This window comes from Colias croceus, chromosome Z (assembly GCF_905220415.1).
Source record: "Colias croceus chromosome Z, ilColCroc2.1".
Lineage (NCBI taxonomy): Eukaryota > Metazoa > Arthropoda > Insecta > Lepidoptera > Pieridae > Colias > Colias croceus.
The window spans coordinates 14749742-14771468 of record NC_059568.1 but is presented as its reverse complement, the minus strand read 5'-3'; the positions used below and the strand labels follow the sequence as shown (position 1 = coordinate 14771468).

Below are 21727 nucleotides of genomic sequence, written 5' to 3'. Positions count from 1 at the left end.
ATACAGTTATCATAATATAGCACCTAGATATAGCGTTAGATCAGCCTGTAGCTGCATCTGCTGAAGGAATATTCACTTATTTCAATTTTTGAAGTGAAACTTCTTTGAGCGCATTGAGAGTAAAATTTCTAGGTCGCGTCATGGTGGACCGTCACGTCGTGGACTAAGGCGACGATTTTGGTATCTTTGAATCTTGCCAGAGAAGTTTCACTTGAGACGCGTGTGCTCGGCACATACGCTCTTTTTCTAAGTATGACATGATTGAGAATGCAATTTATGCATGACCTTAAAAAATAATAACGTCAGATTATCAAAAGGTAAATCTAGTGGGCTGTTATTATCAAAATGTCTATCGATATAAGCGTAGTTCTTGATACAGGCTCTAAGAATACCAAAGCGGGGTTTGCGGGAGAATCATTTCCAAGATGTATCTTTCCAACTACCGTTGCGAGGTAATAAATAAGAAATAAAAAAAAAATCTTTTGGAATCATGACATATTGTGTGTCATGAATAGGAAAGATTTTTATTTTTGTATGTTATGTATCAACATAAAATTACTCTATAGAGTTCTATTACCATTCGTTAACTACATCTAGAGGTATAACAAGTAACGTGATAAACAGTCTACTACTAACCCGATCAAGCTATAATATTCATAGAAAATTCTTCAAACCCAATCTAAACTAATACGGCTTAGATCTCAAAATAACACAACACTTGAACCTAAAATGACGTGTTACTGCCCCTACAGCCGTGGAGGTACATACATACATACATACATATAGGTATTAGGTATCCGTATAGTATTTTAAGTGTGATTCGTGCTTCGGCTCCGATTGAGCCACGCTTGAAAGTGAAGGGTCTCAACCATCAGAAAATCGGCGCTTAGGTTGTTCCATGAAATTTTATGATCCTTTACACGCAGTATTATATGTGTTTTTTAAATAATTGTCTGTTAAAACCTACACTGTTATTATGAATAGAGTACAACGTCTTAATACAAATTAATTTAAACCTAAATTTACTGATAAATTTTTATGAATGAATGAAATGACAATACCTTTTTCATCATTCATACACAGGACCCGATACGAGGCCCTTTCCCACAGTCCAGAGATATACTTTGGCAAAGAAGCAGTTCAGAAAAGGGGAATTTCAAAGCTGACCTGGCCAGTTCACCGTGGCATGATCGAGGATTGGGATGAAATGGAGAAACTCTGGCACCATCTATTTTATCGAGAATTGCACGTCGCACCCGAAATATCGCCAACCCTTGTTGCTGTGCATCCCTTGACCCCGAAAAGGGATAAGTGAGTGCCTTTTCGCATGTATGGAATTCCGTTTTACGAAGTCCGAGTGAATTATTTATGCACCATTTGGAAAGATTAATTGAAGGTCTTTACTTTTTAATGGTAGTGTCTTGAAACAATAGTCGTGCAAACCCTTAGTTAAATGCTATAAAGAAGTTTATTTCAGCTCTTTAGTACATCACATAAGACAAAAGAGTAAATAAAAAATTCAAATAATAATCTTTAAACCCTTTTTATACATAAATAACCACTCTATTTGTACAGGTATTAGATAGGTATGCTTTATGAATATTTTTAAAACGATGAAATAGAAAAATTTACATTAAGACAATTATTATTAATTTTTTCATTTCATGTGTTTTAAATGAGTTAACTATTTCAAATTAATAAAATGATTATAAATAAAATTTCATAACTGTATCAATTTGACGAATTTAAAATATCAAACTCGAAGCCATTATAAAAGCTTATTTATGGTTCATTTTGCTGCGCTCATGTTAAGGAGTACAATCGTAGCACAATAGAAATTCTAATATCAAACTCATATTCGAGTAAAATGGAATGTATAGCTCTCCATTGCTCGCGTAATACGAATTAATATGAAGGAGTTGGGGGCGCATTGTATCGTTATTAACAAATAGCTCCCGTCTCTCGCTTTCATTGAATAATGAAGAATCTGGGCTCCGTCTGTTTCTATTAATCTCAGTCCTACCTCCACATGAATGCATTTACATTGACTTGCAGACGGCAATAATTCCCTCTCCAAATGCATTTCGGCGCTCCATAATTTAATAAATTAATTTGTATATTTTGCGTTTCTACAAATAGAAATATCAGAGAAACTCGTTAATTTTAATTGAGAAAACGAGGAATATCATTTCTCGGTAGTAAGTGCTTCAAAAATATATGGATGCTATAATATTTAGTTAGTTTGTTTGAATGAAATTAAAATAAAATCCTTAATAAAAGAATCTATTACAAGTTACAAGTCTTATGAAATATTAACCAATTATATATTTTAACCTGATCGTCTCAGTGATTTTACTAGCAATTAGCTCATTATGGCCATATTTTTAACCGACTTCAAAAAAAGGAGGAGGTTATTAATTCGGCCGGTATATTTTTTTTTTATGTACGTACACCGATTACTCCGAGGTTTCTGAACCGATTTACCTACGTGATTCTTTTTTTGTTCGATGCGGGATGGTGTCGAATTGGTCCCATAAAAATTTTATTCGGATAGGCCCAGTAGTTTTTATTTTATGAGCATTTTTGTCTGTAGGTATTTGTAAATTTTGCAAGTGCAAGTTTGAAGTCGGTTGTTTTTAACGCAGTTATCACTTGTTTAGGGAACGAATCGCCGAGATCCTATTCGAATCTTTCATCGTCAAGGACTTATACTTAGCGTCATCACCCGCGCTAGTAGTCCATGCAAGTGGAAGAACAACAGGAGTGGTATATGAAAACGGATATTCCTGCAGTTACACGACCCCAGTGTTCGAAGGATTCCCGCTTAAACATGCAACAGTTAGCTCGGAAATAAATGGCAAACTACTGACAGAGAGACTTCAACACTTGCTAAAGGGAGTTGGGTATTGCTTCACAACACCTCATGAATTTGATTTATTGGATCAAATGAAGGTAGTTTATAATGTTTGAGTTTGTTTGTTTTGTGTGGTGACGTATTTTACTTTACGTGATTATACTGCGTGTAGAAATGTTGAATTATAAACATTTGTTTAGGGTAAAAGTATTAAAACTAATTCGTTTAATTATTTTATGTTGATAAACAGACATGCTGTTATTATTATTTCATTTATTAGCGTTCAGTAATAGTTGTACAATATAAAAATAGTAAAGCTATATACATGCTAATTACCCATTAATTAATATTGTATCATTGCGATGAAATATGTCTGAAACACGTCATTCATTTGTATTGCCACTTCATAATTGGATAACATTATATTAATTCAATAACCTTATCTAACTCGTATAAATGAGATAAATAAACACAGCCCTCAATAGTTAATAGTAAGAAACACAACAATGTTTCGCTCAAGCATTACTAAACTTGATTGTTCACTCGTGCTAAACATTGACTTCGTTAAAGCTAAAATTATATGAAATGTTTCAGGAAAATCTATGTTTCATACCAAACGACTATGAGGCTGAAGTTAATGAATTCGCGTTTTCAAAAGAGAAAGTTCAGTATGAACTTCCGGACGGCCAACACGTGATCATTGGTGATGAAAGATTTCGATGTCCCGAAGTGTTGTTTCAACCGAGTCTACATGGGCTTACATGTCCGAACATTGTGGATGATTTACGCTTAAGTATTTCACGATCAGACTTGGATTATAAGGCGTTGTTCTATAATAATATAATCCTCTCTGGTGGTAGTAGTATGATAAAAGGTTTGCCGGATAGACTGTTTTTGGAAATGAGAAAGCGGGCGACGGATTCTTGCGAATTAAACGCTAAGATTGATGCAATGCCTTCAAGGAATATAGCTGCGTGGGTCGGAGGGTCTATATTGGCATCGTTATCGTCATACAAGGACTTCTGGATGTCCAGGGAGGAGTATGAAGACGCTGGATCCGATCGCGTTCATTATAAATTCTTCTAGACAAGAGTGGATATTACAGAAATTTATTTCTTAACATTGTGTATTTCTTAGGGTGTATTCCTTTACATTTATCTATAGAAATATAACGTTTTAAGCGTTTTTGTATCTAAGGAGCTTCCTAAAAATACATATTTTTATAAATTAAATTAAATGCTATATATATATTTATATCTATTCAATTAAATGCAGCTCTTGCATGAGACATAATTCTGAAATCATCACTTCATTGAAATATAACACCGTAAACCAAATAGTTTAGAAAAAGTATTAAAGCAGATCTGACTTTTAAACAAATACCGTCTGCAAATTTCTCACCAGCTGCAATGCTATAAAAGCAACACTGCCGCTTTTATGCCTCCTATATAAATATATAAAGCTTATTTACATTCACCGCTTAGCGTATACGAGATATGTAGCGATAGTAATGTGATGTTTTAAATACTCAACAATTAAACGATGTTTACATACACTACGCGTATAAAAATCTCGTGCTGTTAGTTCCGTTTTTGCACGAACTTTGTTGTTTAAGCCGTCGCGTTGTTTTAATTTGGCCTATTTTGTTAGAGGCTTTGAGAGGCGTGTTTATTTGCTTTATAAGTTTAAAGTAAACAAGAATAACAAGCTCATCATTATTATTTTTGAATAATTAATTGTTAAAGTTTCATTCTATACTAATATTAATTTTAACTATTAATTAATATCTGGACATACTGAATACCTCTAATGCAATATTTCAAATCTGTTAAAGGATCCACAGTGCTCACACTGTGCTCATCACAGGTGCTCATACATACAATTATTATAGAAAACCTCAAATTAACAAATCCGTCAATAACAATAAAAACAATAAAAAGCCATAAACATGACTGTGTCAAAACATAAGCTTGTCTAATAAGCATAATCAAACAAAACACCATTGCGTAATACAGGATAACTCTTCACGAATCCCAAAAGCCTGTAACATGGCATTCGAAAAGCCGGTCGTCGTGTTGGACCATGGAAGCTATATAATGAAGGCCGGATTTGCATGCGATAACCACCCTGTATCCATGTTTAGAACGCTCGTAGGCCGCCCTAATTATTTAAAAGGCACTTACGGACGGGAATATTACGATGTCTTTATTGGAGACGAGGCGGAGGCTAGAATCGACGATTTAGAACTATGCAGTCCAGTTGTTAACGGCCAGATTGTACATTGGGATAATATGGAGAGGATCTGGCATCATGTGTTTTATAGGGAATTGAAAGCGGCGCCTGAAGACAGATCTGTTATGATGGCGTGTGATAATTGTTCTACTATGGAAGAGAAGTATGATGTTTGTTTACCGATTATTGTAGATATAGTATAAAAATGATGAAATAAAAAAAATTACCACGTCGCAATGTGTGAGGAGGTATATTTTATATCTCTTTCACTGGTCGATTGTATTTAAAATGCACATGTTTTTTATCGTATTTAAGTGAGTTCTTGTATCTAACAATCCGTAAGTATTAATTATATCAAGAAAGTAATGACTTTCATTCATTAAATTATTCTAATCTAGTTTATACAGAGAACAGTCTTGGATAAAGTAATAAATTTAAAGAAGATCTCATTTTCAAAGCGTTTTAAGGTAATATCTTATTCTACAAAGTCGTTGGATTTAATTGTTCAATAGCAGAAAAGGAGTTAATTATACGTTTCAACTAGTAACAAACTCAGGGCTTAAAAAGCCCTTAAAAGAGAATAAAAAAACAAGTCTTAAACGTATATAAAATAAATGAAGGCGAAATTGCCAATTATCAACCATTGCATCGAAAAAGGATTAATGTGTAAAATACCGATAATAATCAACATATCGAAATTTACATGAGCCATCATTTCAGGATAAAATGCTGCGAGATATTTTTTGAAGTATTAAATTCGCCGGGCCTGTGCATCCAATCACAAAGCGTTCTGGCCATGTACGGGTCTGGTTTCACAACTGGCATATGCGTAGACATCGGTTATGATACTACGGATGTAAACCCCGTGTTTGAGGGAGGCATGATCAAGTATGCACATATTCAGACCGGTTTGGCAGGCGCTCAAATATCGAACTATGTAAAACGCAGCTTGGTCGAACGCAATCTAGCTCATGGAATCAAAACTCCCAAGGATATAGACGATATTCTTAGAAACCAATTGTACATAACCCCTGACTGTGCCATGCCAAGAAACAATTACAAGAGATCGGTCAACTCGGCTTGCGGCGAGGCAATCGATCTGACTAATGAAGCGTTCATGGCAGGGGAGATGTTTTTCCAACCGGATTTTGTGATGGGTGAAAAGACAAATTACATCCCATTGCATGACGCTGTGTTGACGGCTTCGTTGAAGTGCGATTCGGAGCTACGTCCCGAGCTGTATGACGCGATTGTGCCTTGCGGAGGATTTGCGATGGTGCCAGGTATGAATGAGAGGTTACAAATCGAGCTGGAAAATCTGATACATCGGCCAGTGACAATTTCGTCATCGACAGAGGCGTATGCTGTAGTGTGGCTCGGCGGAGCGACATTCGCGGGATTGCCAGACGCAAAAAAACTGTGGGTGACGAGAAAACAATACGAGGAACACGGCTTTAAAATAATAAAAAATAAATTCATGTAACTGTTGATTTATTTAACAAAGTTGTATGTAAATTGGACGTGCGCGCTTCAAATTAGCGAAATGAATGCTCAATTTGGTTCCTGACATTTCACACGAGTGCCTTTCAGTTTAGCCGCGGAGTTAGTCACGAAGTTTTTAAACGTGAGATGAGCGTTAAAATTATGTTAGCGCCGGGATGAAAGGGCAATTAAAATTTCTTTTAGATACCTTTTAAACACCGACGTACGTTAAGTAAAGTCGTTTGAAAGCTTTTACTCATTTTTATCGCGGTTAAGTATACAGTTTATAATGATGCTTTATAGTAGTTTATTACAAATTATATTTTGATAATTTTTAAATCATATTTCTAGAGTGGTTATACTACCGCATAATATATACGATGCTATAAATTACCAATTGATAATCAATAGATAAACAAGCTAATTTATAACTGTAACCCAATAAGCACAATCACAGACAACAAACGTATTCAACCTTTGCCATTTGGCCATTTATAACTGAAATTAACATGGAAATTTGAACAGGTATTGCATCGAATATCACACAATGACAAACTAGGTATGCACGTCCTATATAATTGATTTAATACACAAACACGAAAGCTCAGAGACAGTTCACGCTTTGGAGCTGTAAGTTCATGCGAATTCTCGGAAGGGCTTGAGACGTGATGTGAAGGAGGATTGTTAGCTCTCAATATAGATTTGTAACCCATGTTGTATAGTGTTTAGTGCATTTCAGTACAGCTTTAGATCATTCAACAAGTGATACAGTTTGTACCAGATCTCTTAAATGATCTTAGAGAGAATGATAGGTGAAAGAACCAAAGCAAGTCTCTCTATGCAAACTTAAATAATTTTGTGAACAAGATTTCTTTTAGAAGCGCTAAATAAAAACAAAGATTTACCACCGATTATTACTTCGAACCTGTTATGTCTAATAAATACTACGTTAATTTAATTAAAAAAACGTCGGCAGACAAAACCTGATAAAAATTAATAATTCTGTTACAAGCCCACTCACAATTCGACAAATATTGATTTTAGTGTCGTATTTTCTTTTATAACATGGTACCTACTGGTATTGTACCGTACCTACACAATATGTTTCAAAAACAACCGGCCAAGTGCGAGCCAAAATTGACGATTTGCAGCATAAACGGCTGTATCTTTTGATTGATTTAGCTTATAAGTTTGATTTTCACAGCTTCATGGGACCGTAGACTTAGGTGTTTAATATAAATTTCAGCTTGATTCCTCTACGCATTCCTAAGAAAAAGGGTCTTGACAGAAAAACTGACATACAGAAGAACAACAAGGTGATCCTATTAGGGTTTCGTTTTTTCCTTTTGAGGTTACCCTAAAAAGATTGAAAGCACAGATTTATTAAGCCATGAAACTTAGCATAATACCCGCCTGACACATTGCAAGTTTGAAGAGAACTAACGAAGAATACATGGAAGTTTTGTAATTAGTGCATGTGAGACCAGGTGCAGGAATAATTTAGGATCAAACTTCATGTATTATGTAATGGAGGTAAAGCATCAGCGCTATTTTAAAATTCCAAAGTGCTTTTGGTGATCTATTAGCACATTATTGGCATTGTTTGTAGATAATATGTTACGGCTAAAGGTAGGTGAGAACATAAACTTAAGATTAGCCGGCTAAACTTAGGTTTATTTTCGACGATGTGTTAATGTTAGTTTGTTCTATCTTTAGCCAGCTAAAAATGTAGAAGAAAACTGGCACTTCGCCGGCTGCTGCCGCTGCCGCAGCACGCTCGCTGCGCTCGCTCGGCTCGTGCGGGTCTTAAGAGTTCTAACCTAACCTAACCTAGCCACCAGCTTTCTGCCCTGAGTCGGGGTGGGTAGATTTGGTTACTATAATACATGTAAGGAACAGGGCGAGTGTTTTCTGGCACTTCGCCGGCTGCTGCCACAGCACGCTCGCTGCGCTCGCTCGGCTCGTGCGGGTCATAACCTAGCCACCAGCTTTCTGCGTGCGGGCCCCTCAAACCCTCCACCGGCCCGGCGCGCCCATCGAATACATTTTTAGCCGTTTCGTTTCGGTTAATGTGCACATTAACCGGCTAAAGATGGAATATCACGACGCAAACAAACATGTTATCGAACTTTAGCTGCCCTTTGAAAATAAACTTAAGTTTAGCCGGCTAATTTATGTTCACACCTACCTTTAGCCGTAACAGATATATTTTAACGGATTTTAAATTCGGTTCATTCATTAGGTAACAATTAGAATTTATACGTAAACTGTGGTGAATGCTTTGTATACAATTTATAAATAAATAGTACTAATTAAGAGGAGGCTCCCTTACATAATTTCTGGCATTGAGAGACCGGTTAGACCGCTACGGTACTAGACGCTAACACAGCCGTAATAACGTTGAATATCGCGTGCGTTCTTTGATCGCGTTCGTGCTCCAAACTAATATCGTAAGTCTCAATTCTTATTTCGTTTATAACTAAAGTAATAATTGATCTAGTGAAAAAACATCTTGGGATTCGATAGTAAACTATATTTTCTTACTGTTAACATTTATTTTAGATAAAAAGGCATAATTTTTGAATAAAAAATGAATCGAGTGAAAATGTTAAATACGTCTTGTACATAGAAAGAAAAAGACCCAATAAATCATATACCATTATTCCATTTTGATTATATGTGTGACTGTTTCAGAATATTAATCCAAATTCACATAAAATTTAGGGAGCTTCCCCTTAATGTGTAATGCTTTGTGTATAAATGTTAAATGTATATGTCGTGGCCATATCGTAGATTTGCTCATTTTATGATATGATCGATCATTTCACGAAATGGTCGCATTTCATGAAATGGCCAACATGGTTTGATAAGATCGTTAAATCGTCAACGTTTCACGATATAGTCATCCACATTTGGCCAGATCGTATAAAATATAATATAAAGTCCATAAAACATTAAAAAATTCTGAATATTTTTGGACCTTGTTTATTGTCATTTAAGTTAGTGCCACGGCAGTGGCCGGCGAATGCCAGAAGCGAATGGTTTTTGCAATAGAAAGCATTTAGGTTAGGTTAGGTTAGACTTTAATAAAAAACGCACGAGCCGAGCGTGCAAAGCGAGCGTGCCGCGGTAGCGGCCGGCGAGTGCCAGAAGCGAATCGCTTTTTAAAAAAAATTATAATAACAATTATAATTACACAGGATATATAAATATATTTTAGACGTATTTTTTCCTCGATATAAGATATCCGCATTTTCCATAGTACTCTAACATCTTCGTCGTAAATTATTTGCTATGACTTTCTTCATATTGTAATAAAACGAACTATGAAGTTTTAAACTGCGAATAATTAAATTTTCGCCAGCGGCCGCCATCTTATCACATAAACACAGAGCTTGCAGCGCCTCTACCAATAATCAATGTAACTATTTTACGATATGATCAAATAATTTTGATCATTTCATGAAAAAACCGCGCGTTTAGTTGGCCATATCGAGAAACGATTTCTTATCATTGATCTGCTCAAACCACATCATGATGTGGCCAATAGACATTCGAGCATTTCATGAAATGCGACCATTTCACGAAATGATCGATCATATCATGAAATCTACGATATGGCCACGACATATACCTATATATTCTTGCTATACTAATAATAAAATTGGTAGGTACATAATTAAATCCGACGTTTGTTTTGTACACTTTACAGCTACCTTAGTTTCCATAGAGGCCTTTTTTCTAAATTCTTGAACAATATAACAGAGTTAATTAGATTGGCTCTGAACCCTAGGTTTCCGGTGAAACGTGGCGACGTCTAGACAAATTCGGTTACTCACGGCTTGGCTTACATCTGAGATTTATTCTCTCCTTTCGTTTAGTGTCGTGCACCGCTTTTGTATAGATAAACTGGAACAGTTATATCTAAGGTTTTATTTGTAACAAAAACAACAGAATTATCGTTTAAGCCAGACAGTCACCATCACGCTACCGGACAACCCTTCTTCTAGTTTTTTTGCTTTTTATATAAAACTAACTATCCTAAGAAACGTTGGTCACATAGGGGTATGAAAAATTGATGTTGTCTGATTCACGAAATCACGAGAATCGGCAAAACCGTTTCGGAGAAGTTTAACTACAAACACCGCGACACGAGGTTTTTTAAATCATAATATAAGTTTGGAACTTATAAGCCATAGATGACTATTTGTTTTTAACCGACTTCAAAAAAAAGGAGGAGGTTATCAATTCGGCCGGTATATTTTTTTTTTTTTTTTTATGTATGTACACCGATTACTCCGAGGTTTCTGAACCGATTTACGTGATTCTTTTTTTGTTCGATGCGGGATGGTGTCGAATTGGTCCCATAAAAATTTTATTCGGATAGGCCCAGTAGTTTTTATTTTATGAGCATTTTTGTCTGTAGGTATTTGTAAATTTTGCAAGTGCAAGTTTGAAGTCGGTTGTTTTTAACGCAGTTATCACTTGTTATTTATACCTTTTGGAACAGTATATTATTATGTTTATTAAATCATATTCCATGGTATGAGCATGAATATCATTATGGTATCGAGACGATGGCGGCAGGATATTAGATATTAGATCCCAATTCATGAGTCAATAATATCACAATATCATATAACATTACGCTCCCTATTATATTACGGTGTACCGTACTAATATTCGCTGCTTTGTGTATTAATGTTGTACATAGAATTAGCATAGTATATTATTAGTTAGTACAATATATAAAAAAATTATAATTGATCCCATAGAATCTGCCACAGTATCTGCTATCTGCCTGCTTTGATTCAAGCACCTTTTATTAAAGTTTTAAGGCATCAATGTATTTAGATATCTTTATACATTGGTATAATATACCTACCAGCATGATAAGATAATTTTGGACTGATTAAAAATTCCATGTGTTATGGTACATGTTCATGGTAAAATGTTCAAACAGAAGCAAAATTAAAAATGCAATGGCATGGCCCAGTGTCCCTGTGAGGTAGTTCGTTAACTCTTTGAATAATTCATGCGGTATCGCGATGTGGCATAGAATTAGCATGTAATCTGGTTGCACGGAAAAATGTCACGAAGCAATGAGGCCTAATTATATCGCGGAATCAGAGTTGTTGTTGCTTTCAAATGCTTGAATAGCTTTTTTAATTATAACTTCTAAGACGTCTAATGTATTTGTCTCTAGTGGGACTGTTTTTATATTTTAATTTACGGTACTTGATGCTGATGTAGAAATAATGTTGACAAAGAAAGGTACATTATATTATATGTCTGATCCTGCAGCAATTTTTAGGATGCGTGTTTTTCTCCTTACATAAGAGCACTGAAAGAAGCAATCCCAGTTATGTCAAGCTGATATCGTTCTAAAATAAATTGCTAGAGGTGAGAATATTGAGTTATTTATTTTGCGAGTAACTGGTAGGATTATACAGGATTTATATTACGTAAAAAATAGTAGACCGTTATATTATAATTCAATGTATCGCATAAATAAATAGCGCTAGTGAACATTTGACCAGATAAATAAATGCCAAGGGGCAAAGATAAATAAAAATAAGCTCTATTTAGCAATTCTGAATAAATATTTCGCCCGCCATTGATATGCAAATGAACGTTCTGTAGTGCAGCAAAATTAAGTCCTCTGGGATACTTTTGCATTTTAATATTATTGGATTTCGACCGTGACCTGTTGAATATTTCTTTTGTAATTAATTGAAGCTATGTCTATCGGAGGGGGATTAAAGCTGAATGAGTAACCACAGTGTTAATAGGTTAGAATTTTTTTAAAGTATTGGATAGTAGATCTACTGAATATGAGGTTCATTGAAGGTACTTTTAATTTTTAAATGATTTATTGACTGTGCATTTGCAGCAAAATGAAACGATAATAAACCTTCGCACACTGATATTCGTAAAATCGGGTATATCAAAATATACCCGAATATATTTTATACCTATTATTAATAACATTGTACCTATGAGATGGTTAAAGTTTAACACTAAAAGAAAAGTAGAACGTTACTTAATTAAAATAATTATTATCAATATATAGAACAGTAATTATTAAACATACCTACTCGATACATGAATAGTAATGCACCTGCAGAATATTCCTATACAAATTTTTTAAACCCTACGATACATGTCTATACATTTGTATCGAGAAATACAGCGTCAGAAACTATCATATTTCCTGTCTTTCGCGTTCAGTGATCTGAAACTGTCTCTATTTCTATTTAATAATAAAATTCCCGGACATTTTATACAATATTCTATTCATTTTAAGGAGGACAACCTTTCTGTCAATGTTTCTGTTCCAATCTTATAATTTTATCATCGACGTTTCTCTGAAGCGTCGTCAGCTAATTATTGTACTTATGAATAGCGTCTCCAGTACTGAGAGATTGAAAAATGTCTTTTAAAAATAAGCTCTTTGACCCTTGTAACGATTGCAAGAAAATGCTAATTGCTTTCGATTCTCATTTTGTTTGTTTATTTATTTCTCTTCATTGAGGTTTTACATTGAAACAGAAGTAAAAATATCAGCAAGAGTCACAACTCTTTAATAACAGCTCTATATTTTATGGATCAATAAATATGATTAATTTATATAATTAATTATTAATTTTATGATTCTTTCAATTTCTCTATACACCTAGAATACTAAAAAAGGATTGAAAAACTTTTAGAGAACATATTTTTCATATCCCTCCGGACATTTAATTATTTCATTTAAGTATTTTAACCCGCGGCATCGCCCGCGCAGTTAAAGAAAAACCCGCATAGTTCCCGTTCCCGTGGGATTTCCGGGATAAAACCTATCCTATGTCCTTTCTCGGGTATCAAAATATTTCTATACCAAATTTCATGCAAATTGGTTCAGTTGTTAAGGCGTGATTGAGTAACAGACAGACAGACAGACAGAGTTACTTTCGCATTTATAATATTAGTATGGACTAGCGGTCCGCCCCGGCTTAGCCCGTGGTACATGTTTACGTTTTCTCTACATAAGATCCATCCTCGTACTTCAAGAAATATAATAAAAAAAGAATTATCGAAATTGGTATTATCATGTAACGTACCTGAGCGCCAACCATGCCCTGCCTCAGCCTCGGAAGATCAGTATGGGAGTACTTCGAGATGGACCAGGGTTCCACTTGCGTCAGGTCGGTGTCCAGCTCGAACTCGTTGATCTGGTTGCGAAGGAACTTGCGGATGTTCCACGGCAAGTCGTTGTGCCTGGAAAAGGGGTTGTTTGTATCGAATGTTCTAGAATGTTTTAGAATGTTCCAGAACGTTCGAGGATGTTCTGGAATGTATTCAAATGATTGATTGTTCTCGAATGTGTTCTTGAAGTATACGTCGTTTTATCAAAGAACATCGTATATTCTTTATTTAAAAGCGTAAATGCACCATAAAAGTGGCGTGCCTACTCTTTATTCGCAAAGTTGATAGTCTTTAAATTGTTACGAAGGTTAACGCACAGTCATTTAAAGCGGGAAGCGAATCGATGCCCGTCGAGATAAGTCCTAATGTGGTATAGATTCATGATCACTTAAACGGCTATAAAAGACTTTTGCCAAACGAGTACAGTATTTACCGTAACTGTTTGAAAACGTTTCCATTTTGTTATATTGAATTTAGTTAAAAACCTATAAACACTTTGTCTCTGATATCTTTCTATAAGGTCATACAGATACTGAGAAATAAGCTAAACTAGTAGTTCCACGATTAGACATAAAACTCCTCCGTTTTTGAGACTAAAATAGATTATTCAAGGAAAACTACCAATAAAGAATACATGAATAGAGTGCTATACTTTAAATACGGAGAAAAACATTTTCCCTTCCCTATTTATTCTGATTGCGTGGGGTACTTGCCCTATCTTGGCCTATTGTGAATATCTTTGATAGATAGCCTGGTTCGACCGCATTTGCTAAGAAACGAGTTGCGGTCAATTTATATAAAAGCTGTTACAGAAACCGTCAATACGCTTAGAGATAATACATTATCGTGCGCTTGACGGGAAGAATAATAAGTAAATGAAATAGCTACCTAATAAAATTAATCTATAAACTGGAGTTGAGAAATAATTATGGTCTATAATGATGTTGCCGAATATAGCATTAAAATACTTTAAAATATTTTGTTGTTAATTTTTAATTTTCTAATTATATTAAGGGCCGAAGTTTTCTCTTACTTAAACATAAAATAATGCTTTTATATTTCGTGACAGAGAAAAACAAACATTGACAGACAAAGAAAAAAAAACTGATAATATGTAGATACTGGTACCTTTATTATAATGTTTTTAACACGTTGCACGCTTTACGACCCACCGGTGAGCCCAGCTTACTTTTCCATTCGAGCCAAGCCGTAATCAGATAATCGGTAATTTTCATCAACTTAAAATTTTAATCCCAATGTTCATAAAATTAAGTAAATCGTATGATAAATCAAAACTAACGACTTTTACCGTCTAGTTTTTAAGATATTGTATAAGGCTCACGGGTGAGTCCCGTGGCCTCATGCAAAGGATTTTGTATTTTCCGTTGGCGGGGGGCCGCGGGGTCACCGCACGGCCCACGGCGCCGCACGCTACGTCGAGTAGTGAGGATCGGTTACGCTTTTTTCTTCAAAACCGGCCAAGTGCGAGTCGGACTCGCGCATCGAGGGTTCCGTAAAATTTAAGGTTTTCGGAATTTTTCCTTTATGTGTGCTATAAAACGTTGCTTCATGCCAAATTTCAAGATTCTAGGTCGACTGGAAGTACCCTTTAGGTTTTGATTCCCTTGCGAGTACTTGCGAGTTTCAAAATATGCAGCTTAAATTGCTGTTTCTTTTGATTGCGTTGACAAGAAGTTTGATTTTGTTACAGCTTAAAGGTATTATAGACCTGAGTATTTGGTATGAATTTCAATTTAATACCTCTACGCGTTTATGAGGAAATGGGTAGTAAGTTTAAAATTATTAAAAAAAATATATTATGTGATGTAACTAAAAATAATTTATGGTTTTCGTAATTTTTCCTTTATCTATGCTATAAGACGTTGCTTCGTACCAAATTTCAAGATTCTGAGTTCACGGGAAGCACCCTGTAGGTTTTGATTCCCTTGCAAGCGTCGAAAATTTGCGGCATAAACGGCTGTATCTTTTGATTGCGTTGGCTTAGAAGTTTGATTTTTTCACAGCTTCAAGGGACAGTAGACCTGAGTAATTGATATAAATTTCAGCTTCATACCTCCACGCGTTTCTGAGAAAAAGGGTCTTGACAGACGGACGGACGGACAACAAAGTGATCCTATAAGGGTTCCGTTTTTTCCTTTTGAGGTACGGAACCCTAAAAATGGATGATTTTGATGATTTTGAACTAACTCAAGAGGAGCTAACGCAGTTAGAAAGCATCGCAAACAACAACAACCCTAGCATTCTTACAAAAACCCGGATAAAACTAGTAAGTTTCCATCGGATTTGAAAACCACGCAGTCCGTACCGACTACTGGGCCTCGCGGCTCACTTCCATACGCGTTTTGTTTCATAGCTGCAGTCTGTGGCTTGTGGGAAGCGTTTACGTTGGACCTGTCACGCGGCTCACGGGTGACCACCATGGCTCGAATGGTCCGGTATGATAAGGCTCACCGATGAGCCTTGTGGCCTGAATGGAAATACTCGATTTTTCTTAAAGCGTTTAACGTGTTAAAGGTTGATAGCAATGAAACCTTATACTCTGCTCTATCTAAATATTTTGTTTATTATAATAATATACTTTAATTGCATAGAAATTCTTTGGTGCGGCGTGAGCGGGCCTACTCAAATATAATATAATTTATTGGACTGCTGGTATTTTAACCAAATATCTGCAGCCCTGAGGCTGACATACTTCAAATCATAATGGAATATTATTAACATTGTTTATGAAAATATTATATTGTTACAAACAAGGCACATAGCGTACGGACTGGATAAATAAATAATATAATAAAATCGAGTTTGTGATTTTAAAAGACATTAAGTAGTCTTTTTTCTAATTTGCTTTTTTATGTTAATTATATTAAAGTCCTTCTTTATGTGGGTTTGAATGTATGTTTTATTTTTATTGTTGAAGTTTTACAGGATGTGTCCCTTAAATCCCTGAAGTTTCTCCAGTATCTGTAATCTGTATCTATACATGAAAAACCACGACTTATCAATTGCCGCTTGAATTTTGAAATGGAAAACTAAATCATCATAGCTATTAACTACTAAATTATATACTAAAACCTTCCTCTTGAATCACTCTATCTATTTAAAAACCGCATCAAAATCTTTTGCGTAGTTTTAAAGATTTAAGCATACATAACCCTTGCCCTGCCATATAGGGACAGAGAAAGCGACTGTTTTATACTATGTAGTGCTATTAATCATACATTATTTCAATCGCGATAAAACAATAGCACCGCAAGGAAATAAGAAACAGTTATTCACCGTTACATTTGGACCACGAAGAATAAATCTTCATTATCGTCTAACCAGACGCGACGTTTCAAGCGATTTACACTTCGAAATACGTTTAATTTAAAGGAATTTTCAATCTATCTGTATTGAAAAATTCCATCTCGCTACATTATCTTTATTATGTTTTGCCTCAACTAGACAATTACTGAAAAAAGGTAGAAAATGTAATTCGAATATCTAGTTTCTATATTGCTTCATTTTCTTAATTATCTTCACACTTATAGAAGTGGAAATAGGTATCTATATTTTTCGGTGAGAATATTAATGAAAATTATGAGAGTCATAGATAATAATCTTATATCAGGTTTATTTTAGTTAATTGATAGACTTTAATTTTACAACTAAATATGGATTGTTTTTACCTATTTAAATTCATTGAAAAGAAGCTACTTGAAATAAAAATTATTTGTCACAAAATGGTTCACTTTGTTACAGACAGAACCTGATATATAAATTCTCCAAACAATTATCAAACATATCATTTTGGCACCGAACCTCTCACTTCAAAAGAACTTTATCAATACGTTACTCCATCCGTAATAAACCACCCAAAATACGTATTCTTACGCGTAAAGAAGTTCAAAACACTCCTATTTTAGTACAAGGTCTCACTAGCTCCCTTAAGACACATATAACGTATATAAAACACATATAAAAGTGTAAATAGCGGTCTAAGCAGAACGACAAATTGAACTTCGGGGACTCCCGACAACTGGAGTTTTGTTACTCTTATGAGTATTGAGTAGTTAGTATGGTACAAACTATATGTTAATGGCTGTTTGGATACCCTTTTATTTGGTAGTGTGATACCCTTTGTGGTGATGTAGATTTAAGATTATGTGTGCAGAAATGGAAGTCTATTGTAGGTAAATAGAAGTGCATATGTGTTTCTTCCTTAAAATGTTAAAATGTGTGTGCTCCTCGCATTGTAACACATTTTAATTACTTCGGATATTATTTTTACAGAATTAACTATAAATAACATTAAATTTATGTATTTTCTTTCAGTTCATATAATATTTATCCTTAATATCACAATTTTAAGCTTCTCAAGTCAAATTGTCATTCTGTAAAGCTACACATATTTTAAAAGACAACTTATACCATGTTCTACATGCAACCCAAAACGACTCAGTCTTAATTTACAACTATAAAGGCACTAATTCCTCACCCGTCCGTAAGCGGTACTTCTTCCAGGATCTGCTTAGCGATCTCTAGCCTCTCCCGGTCGTATGACGCAGCTGCTACCACAGCCATGATGGCCAGCAGGACGCAGCCAACCGCCCGTCTCTGGCTGCCTTGGATCAGCCTCACTGTGGAAATAATGCCTGTTAATAACTTTCTGTAATACCACCTGTGTTTCTAGTTATGGGTGGTGGTGATCACATATCATCAGGTAAGCGTTTTGCTTGCTCCGAAATTAAAATTATTTGGTGCTTGCTTCGACATAAAAAATGACTTGTCTTTATAATCCAGCCAAGGGGTAAAGACCTGTGATCCGAGGCATTATTGCTCTATAAAAATTCTTTTGAAAACAGTGGTAAGTAATTTCGTTCTGTATTTTGACGATTCAAAAGCACTACTGGATACAGTTCATTTGAATTAACAAATGAAGTCCTGGATGTGAGATTATTTATGGTCGCTGGAAGATGTAAAGGGAGTAACATGTAAAGCCAGCTTAAGTCACTTTTCCTTGCCCTGCCATAATAAAGAAAAGAAAAAGAACCATGACTCTAAATCTATACTTATATTATAAACCTGAAGAGTTTGTTTGTTTGAATGCGCTAATCTCAGGAACTACTGGTCCGATTTGAAAGATTATTTCGGTCTTAGATAGCTTATTTACCGAGGACGGCTATAGACTATATATCACGCTAACACCAACAGAAACGGAGCCACGCCGGTGAAACCGCGGGGCGCGGCTAGTGATAGATAGAAATGACAACACCTGACTTACAAAGGTCTATTTTTAATGGCCAGGGTCATCTCGAACCTTAATTGGAAAATGAAGTTCTACTGCTTTTAATTAAGTCGGAAATTGATTATGGAATAACGTCGCTATGTCAGTTTCAACGTCGAATTATAAAAGTTCATTACGAAAAAAAAAATAGTGTTTCTAAAATGTTTTATGAATTTTTAGCAAAAAACCAAACATAATGTAGGTCTTCATTTTACTTTGCTTTTCGTAGAAATTATTAACAAAATAACAACGTATTAATGACATGAAAATAGAAATTCTATATTTATGTAAATATTCATAACGAATTTCGACAAGAAAATTTTTTGTAGATGAAATAAGGACTTATCCTACACACACACCCACATCGATTGTACATTTTATATTACAAGATTTATTTTTCTGTAACTATTTATGAAATATTTATCTTGTAAAATACTTCAATCTAAAGATTTTGTTTCGGTTTATATTTTTAGATAAGTATGAAAATTATTAAAGACGAATATCCTCTATCATATATTTAAAAATATAAATAAGCGACGCTGTGAAAATACATAAGTACAGTCTACAAAACATCTCAACACTCCAAAGTTCAAAACCGCAACAACTTTCACTGTGTAAAGCATGTCTGATAAAATTCCCCAAATATATTTAATACTTGGTTAAAACTCGGTTATACAAAAGCACTTACCGTCTACAATATCATATTTTGAATAAAACTATCAGTGCTTACACTAAAAGCGCAAGCTGTAATCAGATTTACATGTTCATACAACGCACGATTGAGAGCTATTACCAACTACCAGAACCTTTTATCTCAAAGTCGCATCGTCGCTTTTCACAGAACACGATACATTACGCCGTATGCATGAAAAGATTTATGAAATTGCGTACACGATGAAGTGTGCCGATCTATGTATAATGAGGATGAAATTCAGGTCGCGTAGCTTCCAATTCACATGGTAGTGTTCTAAGGCTTTTATCTGTGCTTTTATGCTCCTTCTTCTTTCCGTGAAATAGAACGAAATTGTAGGAAATTAATTGTCTAGGCGGATATTGATTTTTCTTTAGCGAAGAAAGTGATGAACAGACCTTAATATAAATACTACCTACTTATTTATTCAGAAAATATACGGGTTTTTAGTTCCGTATCTCAAACGGAAATAAACTAAGCCCTTGAGGAATACTTTTTTGACCATAATATGTCTATCTGTCAACCCTTTTTTCTAGGAACACGTGAAAGAATCATATATTTTATTAAAATTTAACTTTGGTGTTGTATTATGTTATATATATTTATGTTATATTTTTTGTTTAGTTTTCACCCTTTTCCTTAATTGTTTCATAATAATTTAGTGGTCAAACATCAACATTTTCCTCTGTATCTGTTTAATAACCATTATTTTACATTCTGAAACCAGAACTCTCTGAATTCATTCTCGCTTTGAATATTTAATAATAATTCATTGAATTAGAACACAAAGGCATTTCTACAAAAACACATAAACCAAGAGATTTCTTGGGATTCACCTTTCTAATGAAGGATAAAGGGAAAAGTCTAAATTTTATGATCAGTGAAAAATGTGAATAATATTTGTATGAAAAATACCTTCAGCGATAGACCCTATAGTCCTAACCTATAAAGATTAAAGGCTGCATTACAATGCATGGTTTTAAGATGTATAATCAAACTTGCCTTAAATATGAGCAATTCAATATATAATTTCAGTATGGAAACATGATTTGCATTTCTGTATAGAAACTAGCATTTCACCAATTACCAAAATATTAAACTTTGACATAGCGAAATGCGTACAGTCGATAAATAATATAAAATTAATGAAATCCATGCTCTTCTATACATATCATAAATCTGTAGAAGGGTCAATTCTGTACATTGAAAATATTGAAAAAATAAATAGCAGGGGGTGTTACTGGATCGATACCAAGCCCAAATATGTGATTAAAAAAATTTTTGTCTGTCTGTCTGTCTGTCTGTCTGTCTGTCTGTCTGTCTGTCTGTATGTTCAGGTGAAAACTAACGGTTCGATTTCGATGAAACTTGGTATAATTATACCTTATTATCCTGGGCATAAAATAGGATACTTTTTATCCCGGAAAAATACGTAGAAAAAAAATAAATCGTAATTTTTCTTAATTTTTCCGCGCGGACGGAGTCGCGGGCGGAAGCTAGTTAAAACTATTTCGTAACTAGCTTTAGCCCCGCCCGTGGCTTTACACACATTGCTTCACTAATATTGGTAGTATTGTGATGATAATATTTATACCTATAGCCTTCTTCGATTAATGGGCTATATAACACTGAAAGTTTTTTTTTAAAATCATACCCGCAGTTCCTAAGATAATCGCATTCAATCAAACAAAGTCTTCAACTTTATAATATTACTAGCTTTCCGCCCGCGGCTTCGCCCGCGTTTTCAGAGAAAGCCCCGCATAGTTCCCTTTCCCGTGGGATTTCCGGGATAAAACCTATCCTATCTCTCAAGTTGGATCGAACTGCACATGGTGTGCGAATTTTATTATAATCGGTTACGTGGTTTAGGAGTCCATTGAGGACAAACATTGTGACACGAGATTTATATATATTAGAGAAGATTAGTATAGATTCGTACTGATCATTAAAATATTATTCATTGCATGTTTCTATCTATTAAAGCAAATAATTG

General features: G+C 34.8%; 3 protein-coding genes across 3 annotated transcripts in view; 2 read left to right on the top strand and 1 right to left on the bottom strand.

Moving 5' to 3' along the window:
- LOC123705135 (dipeptidase 1-like) overlaps positions 1-21727 on the bottom strand; it is a 118192-nt gene that overhangs the window by 28434 nt on the left and 68031 nt on the right. The window contains exons 3-4 of the mRNA XM_045653777.1: positions 18255-18396; positions 13672-13828 (exon numbers count right to left, since the gene is read on the bottom strand). Of these exons, the coding sequence (XP_045509733.1) occupies positions 13672-13828; positions 18255-18396 (299 nt within the window). The remainder of the gene's footprint in view (positions 1-13671; positions 13829-18254; positions 18397-21727) is intronic.
- Positions 337-3940, top strand: LOC123705136 (actin-104-like). Its single transcript, XM_045653779.1, has 4 exons — positions 337-452; positions 1084-1311; positions 2661-2952; positions 3449-3940. The coding sequence occupies exons 1-4, from the start codon at positions 346-348 to the stop codon at positions 3938-3940; spliced, it is 1119 nt and encodes a 372-aa protein (XP_045509735.1). The 5' UTR covers positions 337-345.
- Positions 4900-6569, top strand: LOC123705137 (actin-85C-like). The gene is made up of 2 exons (XM_045653780.1): positions 4900-5249; positions 5807-6569. The coding sequence occupies exons 1-2, from the start codon at positions 4903-4905 to the stop codon at positions 6567-6569; spliced, it is 1110 nt and encodes a 369-aa protein (XP_045509736.1). The 5' UTR covers positions 4900-4902.

What these genes read in the sequence shown, in the direction of transcription:
- LOC123705137 (XM_045653780.1), top strand. Translation starts at nt 4,903, where the DNA reads ATGGCATTCGAAAAGCCGGTCGTCGTGTTGGACCATGGAAGCTATATA. An exon ending in TGTTCTACTATGGAAGAGAA is followed by an intron (nt 5,250 to 5,806) that starts GTATGATGTTTG and finishes CCATCATTTCAG; the next exon opens with GATAAAATGCTGCGAGATAT.
- LOC123705136 (XM_045653779.1), top strand. Translation starts at nt 346, where the DNA reads ATGTCTATCGATATAAGCGTAGTTCTTGATACAGGCTCTAAGAATACC. An exon ending in TTGACCCCGAAAAGGGATAA is followed by an intron (nt 1,312 to 2,660) that starts GTGAGTGCCTTT and finishes TCACTTGTTTAG; the next exon opens with GGAACGAATCGCCGAGATCC. An exon ending in ATTTATTGGATCAAATGAAG is followed by an intron (nt 2,953 to 3,448) that starts GTAGTTTATAAT and finishes GAAATGTTTCAG; the next exon opens with GAAAATCTATGTTTCATACC.